The sequence below is a fragment of the Oryx dammah genome, unplaced genomic scaffold (assembly GCF_014754425.2).
Source record: "Oryx dammah isolate SB20612 unplaced genomic scaffold, SCBI_Odam_1.1 HiC_scaffold_27, whole genome shotgun sequence".
Lineage (NCBI taxonomy): Eukaryota > Metazoa > Chordata > Mammalia > Artiodactyla > Bovidae > Oryx > Oryx dammah.
Window position 1 is genome coordinate 115,307,605 of NW_024070211.1, and position 9,257 is coordinate 115,316,861.

The 9,257-nt window shown below is 38.0% G+C and overlaps 1 protein-coding gene across 2 annotated transcripts in view; it reads left to right on the top strand.

Annotated features, from left to right (window-relative positions):
- Window positions 1–2,116, top strand: part of MTX2 (metaxin 2) — an 80,175-nt gene extending 78,059 nt beyond the window's left edge. For both annotated transcript variants that reach the window (XM_040228222.1, XM_040228223.1), the window contains exon 10: window positions 1,709–2,116. In XM_040228222.1, the coding sequence (XP_040084156.1) occupies window positions 1,709–1,883 (175 nt within the window). In that variant the 3' untranslated portion in view covers window positions 1,884–2,116. The remainder of the gene's footprint in view (window positions 1–1,708) is intronic.
- The last annotated feature ends 7,141 nt before the right edge of the window (window positions 2,117–9,257 follow it).

A 9,257-nucleotide genomic window follows, 5' to 3' on the forward strand; every position in this document is an offset into this window, starting at 1 on the left:
CTGAAAAGGTCTATTTTGCCAAACTAGGCTACTGCAACATATTTTTGCATTTCAGGTGGATTAAGATGTTTTCTCTATAACTTAGGACTGCCACTGTAGGATTGACACAGTAATTGCTGACGGCATATAACGATGAACATCCCCCTTTTAGTAATATTGTGCTGTGCTTAGTCACTCAGGCGCGTTCAACTCTGTGCAACCCCATGGACTGCAGCCCTCCAGGCTCCTCTGTCCAAGGGGATTCTCCAGGCAAGAATACTGGAGTGGGTTGCCATGCCCTCCTCCAGGGAATCTTCCTGATCCAGGGATTGAACCCATGTCTTCCCCATTGCAGGCGGATTCTTTACCATCTGAGCCACCAGGGAAGCCCAATATTGTGCTAATGCAGTATAATGAGAGGGTTCAGGGTTCTGACCCTCTGCTACAGTTGAAAATCTGTGTATAACTGTAGAGTCAGACCTTTGTGTCTGTGGTTCCGCATCCACAAACAGATTCAACCAACCATGGATTGTGTAGTAATGTAGTATCTATTTATAGAAAAAAAAACTTGGCGTATAAGTGGACCTTAACAACAATTCCAGCCAGTGTTGTTCACAGGTCTACTGTAATTATTTTAATATAATGTAAATTTGTGATATCCCCTATATAGACCATTGGTAGCAAGGTAGATAAATTTCATCTTTTTGTTAGTGATAGTTAATTAAAGGGGGAAAAAAAAAACTCTAGAAAAATTTTTGTTGAAGCCATTCTTGTATATCCTTCAGAAAGCTAAGTTTACTTTAAAAAGGGTAAGTAAACTTGCTTTCTTACTTTTATATCTTTAGCATCTGGCACAGTTACTGGCTCATTGGAGACCTGTTGTATATTTAGTGAATAACTTAATAAAATGAATGTGATTATTTACACTAATATTATTTTAACACATTTAAATGATACTACTATTTAAGAAGGGCTTCCCTGATAGCTCAGTTGGTAAAGAATCTGCCTGTAATGCGGGAGACCCCAGTTTGATTCCTGGGTCAGGAAGATCCACTGGAGAAGGGATAGGCTACCCATTCCATTATTCTTGGGTTTCCCTTGTGGCTCAGCTGGTAAAGAACTCCCTGCAGTGTGGGAGACCTGGATTTGATCCCTGGGTTGGGAAGATCCCCTGGAGAAGGAAAAGGCTACCCACTCCAGTATTCTGGCCTAGAGAATTCCATGGATTGTGTAGTCTATGGAGTTGTAAAGAGTTGAACATGACTGAGCGACTTTGGGCTTCCCTGGTGGCTCAGACGGTAAAGAATCTTCCCACAATATGGGAGACCTGGGTTCAATCACTGGGTTGGGAAGATCTCCTGGAGAAGGGAATGGCAACCCACTCCAGTGTTCTTGCCTGGAGAATTTTATGGACAGAGGAGTCTGGTGGGCTACAGTCCATGGGATCGCAAAGAGTTGGACACAACTGAGCGACTAACACATGCACACACACACACTATTTAAGAAAGCAAGTCACACAACTAGCAAATCATGGTTCAGAAGTTTTCATATTTTTTAACAGAAACTCCAGTAAAATAGAATAAATTCTATCAGCTTGGGGTAGGATTTATGTCTTAAGTTAGTGTTTTCTTTTGAATATAATAATAAAGTGTTTTTGTTTTAATTGTGTATATTCTACCTTGTAAGTTAAACGCTGTTCATGTTGCTCTTGCTTCTGCTTTTGTCTTAGGCCTACTGAGCTAGATGCCCTGGTGTTTGGCCATCTGTATACCATTCTCACTACACAAATGACCAATGATGAACTTTCTGAGAAGGTGAAAAACTACAGCAACCTCCTTGCTTTCTGTAGAAGAATTGAACAACACTATTTTGGCAAAGGCAGCTCATCCATCAGATTGTCTTAGAATTATGTGTTAATTTAGTTATTATTAAAAAATTTAAACTTTTGAAATATGTGTTACTTGAATGATGTAATAGATAATAGTATCAGAATTCAAAGCCCAAAATACTGCTTTTCAAAACCTCAGAACAAATTACATAATGTATCATGTACATGTACTTTATACTGTTACTTGTGTATATGTTAAAATAATTTTAAATGATTTCATTTGATATGTTGTACCCCATATCTTTGAAATTTTTGTGTTTTTTTTTGGCACATGTATGCGTATAAAAATAAAGCTCAAACAACTAAATGGCTGGTGTATTTATTAATACTTTCCATCTTTCTGAAAGCTGCTCTTTGAGCTTTATATGTATAAGAAACAGTGTTTTTTCTAAGGCAGTAATTTGTGTTCCATACTCCCAAGATTACTAGATACATGATGAACCTGCTCATGGGAAATACGTTCTTAACAGTGTACTTAGAAAATGCAAATGATTACAAAGCATTTAAATCCTGGAACAGATTTAAGAGCATTTTCTTACCTCAACTTTATTGAACTTAAAAACATTTCATCAGAGCAGCTATAATTTACATTTGATAAAAAGATAGTTTTAAGAACTTAACTTTTTTTAAACTTCTTTTGGAACAGAATATTTTAATATTGCTGTTTTATTCCTTTTATGGGGAAGTTGAGGCTTCCCTGTAGGCTTAGATGGTAAAGAGTCTGCCTGCAATGCAGGAGACCCAGATTCGACCCCTGGGTCGGGAAGATCCCCTTCAGTGGGAAGTGGCAACCCACTCCAGTATTCTTGTCTGGAGAATTCCATGAACAGAGGGGCCTGGTGGCTACAGTCCATCTGATTGGAAAGAATTGGACACAACGGAGAGACTAACACTTTCTTTACACTTTTGTTTTCTGAGGATAGTTTTCACAGAAGTATTTATTTATACCTAGACACTAGGATTATATGCTGTCTTTCTTTCAGTTTTTTGAATATTTTATGGAAAACCAGGGATGCTATAAGAATCAGATGTAAAAATAATTTCTTAAAATAGTCTAGAATAGTAGTACTTTTATGTTTATTTATGTACCAGACATTTTAACTCATTTAATCCTTACAAAAACCATGAAGGTTATTATTCCCAGTTCACACAAGAGGAAATGGAGACACAAAATAATAAAGTCATGGAGTTAGTAAGTGGTAGAATTGGAATTCAAACCCAGGTGGTCTTGGCATCTGTTTGGCTTTTTTAAAGAACACTATAATTTTTTTTAAGATGATAGATTTATACCTTTTAAGGAATGTATTAGGTTCTCCTTAACCCAAGTCCCACATAAACATTGGGTTCTCCCTTTTGACTGTAGTACTATTTATTATAACTTTCCTGAACTAATTTTGTAATTTGTATTATTTTTAAAAATTCCAATTTACGTATGCTTTTGTATAATTTTTATGACAGGTTTTTTGGCTCTGTATTTTTGTATGGTTTTTTTTTTTTATACTGGATAAGATTCTTTTCTTTTTAATAATACCATTATGAAAGGAAATGAGTACATTCTTGTAAATTCTGCTGTTCTCTTCAAGGAACCATAAGGGACAGTTTCTAAGTTTCCTGCCATGTCCCCCGTTTTTTTTCTTTTTCCTTTTTTTTGGTGAACTTCCTGTGAGGTCCTTCAAGAAAATCCTGTGAGTAAATGTGAATTCCTCTTGGTTTGTGGCCTCCAAGGTTTTGATGGTCTTTTGTTAGCTCACACTCTGCCTTTAGTCGTTAAAGTGTTAGCTAAGTTCTTACTATTGTCCAGTAGTATCTTTTTTTCAGGTAAACTGGTGCTCATGTCCCTTCTCTCCTTAGATTTGGCCTACAACCTCAGCTTTCGGCTGGGTTCAAGAACCAGAATGAATTTTGTATGGTGTTTATCATTATTACAAGATAGGGAGCAATGGTTTTCTTTACATTCTGAAATGGGGAATCTGGGAATCTGGGTTGCTTTTTATTCTTGAGATAAGAAATGCTCACTAAGAATTAAAAGTGCGGGATTTTTAAAGTGGCTTTATTATGAAAAATTTCAAACAAGAAGGGAAAAAAGAATTCTCATGTACTTATGAACCTACCTCATTTCAACAGTTAGCAAATCAGGGAGGTCTGTCCCCCCCCCTTTTTTTATATGCTTTATAATATATGTTGCATAAAAGTTCATGTAAGTCTGCTTTTGAAGATGTAATATAGAAACATACTCTTAAAAATATTTTCCTGTTATTTCACACTATTTTCATCTACTCCCAGCCCCTTTCCACCACTGGAAGTTGCCATTATAGTGAATTTTGTGGTAACCATTCCCATGATTTAACTTTTTGCTTTTAGTGTTTATATAAATGGAATCACTATGCACCTTCTGTTTTGTTTCTTTCACACAATATTACATTTAAAAATTTCACTCATTTTGTTGTACCTAGCAATGGTTCAGTTCAGTTCAGTTCAGTTCAGTTGCTCGGTCATGTCCGACTCTTGGCGACCCCATGAAGCACAGCACGCCAGGCCTCCCTGTCCATCACCAACTGCCGGAGTCTACCCAAACCCATGGCCATTGAGTCGATGATGCCATCCAACCATCTCAACCTCTGTTGTCCCCTTCTCCTCCTGCCCTCAATCTTTCCCAGCATCAGGGTCTTTTCAAATGAGTCAGCTCTTCGCATCAGGTGGCCAAAGTATTGGAGTTTCAGCTTCAACATCAGTGTTTCCAATGAACCCCCAGGACTGATCTCCTTTAGGGTGGACTGGTTGGATCTCCTTGCAGTCCAAGGGACTCTCGAGAGTCTTCTCCAACACCACAGTTCAGAAGCATCAATTCTTCTGCGCTCAGCTTTCTTTATAATCCAACTCTCACATCCATACATGACTACTGGAAAAACCATAGCCTTGACTAGACTGACCTTTGTTGGCAAAGTAATGTCTCTGCTTTCTAATATGCTGTCTAGGTTAGTCGTAACTTTCCTTCCAAGGAGTAAGCGTCTTTTAATTTCATGGCTGCAATCACGACCTGCAGTGATTTTGGAGCCTCCAAAAATAAAGTCAGCCACTGTTTCCACTGTTTCCCCACCTATTTGCCATGAAGTGATGGGGCTGGATGCCATGATCCTAGTTTTCTGAATGTTGAGCTTTAAGCCAACTTTTTTACATAGTATTCTTTTATATGCAAACATAGCACTTCTTTTCTCTGTACTCTTTTCAGACATTTTGGTTGTTACAGAAATTTGTTGTTATAAAAATTGCTGCTTATAAACCATTCTGTACACATGTCCTGATATAAATATGTATGAAGTTTTCCAGGGTATATACTTCGGCATATAATCACTCGGTTGTCAGGTATGTGTCTGTTTAAGTTCTTTAGGTAATTCCAGATCGTCTTCCTAAATATTTGTGCCAGTTTACACTCTTACACTTAGCTACTTTGCAAACATTTGGAATGATTCGTTTTTTTCACTAACTGGTTTTTAATTAGTATTTTCCAGGTGATATCAATGAGTTGATACATTTATTTTTGTTTATCTATTGTTAGCTGTTCTGGGTCTTCCTGGCTGTGAAGGCTATGCTCTAGTTGCAGCATGTGGGCTTATTTCTGCAGCTTCTCTTTCGTGGAGCACAGGCTCTAGGGCTCATGGACGGCCATAGTTTTGGCACATGGTCTCAGTAGTTACCGCTCCGAGGCTTTAGAGCACAGGCTCAGTAGTTGTGCACAGGCTTAGTTGTTCCAAGGCATGTGGAATCTTCCTGGATCAGGGAACGAAGCTGTGTCTCCTGCATTGGCAGGTGGATTCTTTGCCCCTGAGCCAGCAGTGAAGCCCCTACATTTATGTTTATTGGCCATTTTCTTTCTTTTTTTTTTTTTGAAGTGACTACTTGCTGTTCAGTCACCCAGTCGTGTCTGACTCTTTGTGACCCCATGGACTGCAGCATGCCAGGCTTCCCTGTCCTTCACCATCTCTCTGAGGTTGCTCAAATTCATGTCCATCAAGTCGGTGATGCCATGCAAGCAGCTCATCCTCTGTCATCCCCTTCTGCTCTCCATCCTTCCCAGCATCAGGGTCTTTTCCAGTGAGTTGGCTCATCACATCAGGGGGCCAAAGTTTTGGAAGCTTTTTCTGTTGGGTTGTTTGCTACTCTTAGGACTTATCAGAATCCTATTTGTATCATTGATATTAATGTCTACTTGATTACAAATGTTACAGATATCTCCTAGTTTGTTGTCTTTTCACTCCCTTTATGATGTATTTTAATGTACAGAAGTTCTTAATTTTTATATAGTCAGTGGTGATCAATCTTTACCTTCATGATTTGAGCTTTTTGTCCTGTGTTTATGCAGAACATCCTTCCCAATCATTATATATGAGTCAGGCTTCAGTGTTACAGTCCTGTCATTCATGGGACTCCAAAATATGGCCTTATTTCCTTTCCATGGGAAGTGACTCCTAAGTCCCTGTGCCGGGTTTGTTTTCTGTATTTTAATCAATCCAGTGGACACAGTCTTGGGAACCAGTATGGTTATGGTACATCTCAGTGTCATGGAGCAGGTAACTGAAAACTATATCCAGCCATTGTCTGATGTTAAGCAAAATATTTCTGTGAACTTAGTGTTCCCCTTGTAAGTTCTTGCCTATTTATATCAACAGAAGGGGAGACCTTAAAAAACAATATGTCAGAGTAACACCAAAAGAACACTTTGTGAAATTCCTAAGCACATTCAGTTTACTTTTTGTAAAAATTTGTAGAGAAAGACAATGTGAAACTGACCGCAGACTTGTTGAGAAAAGTATAATCTCAACTGCATAGCACTCCTATGTACAACTTGAAAAAAAGAAAAAGTTAAGTTCCTCAAGGATTGGTTAGCTTGAAGAACTGTTCTACAAAAGCCCAGCTAAACTCTGCCTACCTGGCTTCTGTGTTCTGTAGAGTTTTTTGGCATAATTTATGATGACTCTACTAATAAATCTAAAACTAAAAAACAAAAATCCCAACAGAATTCACTTTAGAGTGTTCAAGCAGGAGAGCATTTATTGTACACTAGGCTGTACTTGCAGTAATGACTCACAGAACTGGGTCATCAGTGAAGCTCTTGCCTCTTCTATGATCAGGAAGCCACGGGCTCCACAGCCATTTCTCACTGTTGTGATCAAGAAGCTACCATGATTGGAGTGCTTTGGTCACTGCTGCGGCATTCTGAGCAAGAATCAGATAACGCTGTAGAAAGCGTTAGCAAAAACAGATGCCTCTTAACACCCTTCCTCTTAACTTCACAAAGCTAGTGGCCAGATACCAGGGCCTCTACTGATGCTCAGTCGTGTCTGACTCTTTGCGACCCCATGGGCAATACAGTCCATGGAATTCTCCAGGCCGGAATACTCGAGTGGGTAGCTGTTCCCAATTCCAGGGGATCTTCCCAACCCAAGGATCGAACCCAGGTCTCCTGAATTGCAGGTGGATTCTTTACCAGCTGAGCCACAAGGGAAGTCCCTGCTGATGCTACTGCAAAAGAAACAGAGCCTATGTGATAATGCTACCAGAGAAAGAGTAGAATTGTACCTCTCACCTCACTTTTTCAAGTCTTTCACAAATACATCTGATTGGCTTACTCTAAATGATATCCAAAACCCTATTTGTAAAGCTTCTGGAAGATGTAGGTTTTAACTTTCTAGCTTCTGTAAGAAAGAGTGATACCATGAATGCTGAACACCAATCCACACTGTATTCATCACCCTTGAGTTTATAAAACTACTCCCCAACATATTCCTATACAAGTTTTGCTTCTCATACTAAATTTCTTAATGTATCTGGAATATTCTTTTTTAATTGTTTGAGGCGGCTGTTTAATTTCTTTCTTGTCTCAAATGGGTAACTAATTTTCCCAGCATTACTGATTTTATTATCTGGTTTGACTTTTTCCTACTGGTCCACAATCCCAATTGTATTATCAGTTTGCACATAGGATTGTTTCTTGGTTGTTCTGTGACATTGGTCTAGTCCGTGTATGGCTATCCTATTTGGCAACAAAATCAAATTCTCTTAGTTACTATATTTTATGTCAAATTTTGATATGTGATATGGCAAATCCCCCATTTTCTTCTTCACCTTCATAAATTGAAGTTGGACCTTTGCACGTCAGTGTAAGTTTTAGAATCAATTTTTAAAATTCCGTCAAAAACAAAAAGTGGAATTTTGATTGCATTTACATTGAATCTCTGAATTATTTTGGGAAGAATCACGAAATTCAATTTTTATGTTCCTGTGTCATGCTGCCACATATCTCTTTAATGTCCTTCAATAAGGTTTTTCTTCATAGAGGTTTTGAAAATCTTTTGTTGATTTTGTTTCTATGTTCTCCCTCTTTCTATTTTTAGCCATTATAAATAATTACAAATGCAAATTGTTGATATAAAAAAATCATCATGATTTTTGTATGTAATCTATCCAGTCATCTTGTTGAATGTTTTTATTCTAATGGTCTTTCTAAGGATCCTTTTTGGTTTTCTGTAGGTAATATAATTCCTAGATAATGGGAGTTGTGTTTCTTTCAAACTTTTGTTTTTTACTTGTCAGATTGTGGTAACCTGCACCTTACATTAATGGTAAATAAAAATGGAATATCCTTTTTTTGTAAATTAATTAGATGGGAGTTGACAAGCTTAAACATATTATTTCTGCTCTTAAAACATGGTAAATATCTCCATTCATTGATAATTTTCTTTTAAGTACTTCTTGAAAGTTTTATATCTTGCTGCATATAAACTGATTTTCCCCCTTACTACAGGTTGTATTTTCCTGCTTCTTTGCATATCTGGTAACTTTTTGATGTTGGATAGTGTTAACTTTGTCTTTTGAGGGTCTGGGTTATTTATTTCTATGAATATCTGTGAGCACTGTTCTGGGATGCAGTCTTCTGTTGAAATTTTGGAGTCTTTCTCCCATGGAATTGGTTTTCTCTGTATGTTTGCTAGTTCTTGGTCGTCTGCTTATCTGTCTTTGAGTATTGCTATACATTTCTTTGTGGATGCTCGTTACGTTCCTTTATCTGCTTCTTTTCATTTCCACGATATGCTTCTAAATAGAGTGTGGTGGCAGTTTGTGAGTGTGTTGTTTCTCCTCCTCGGGATGAGCTGTGTGCCTCACTGTCTCTCTAACCTCAGATCTGTGCTCGCTACATCATTCTGAGAGCAAATACTCCACTGCTGTTGAGCACTTGCTTCTTAGCCAGAGTTGGAGAGCCCCACTAGCCCACCTGCTCTGAATTCATTTTCCTAATTAACCACTTGAATACCTAAAATCCTTCCTGCACTTTGTATAAGGTGCCACCTACCAGTGGAGTTTCCTTAGACTCCTGCCATTTTTCTGAGATAAC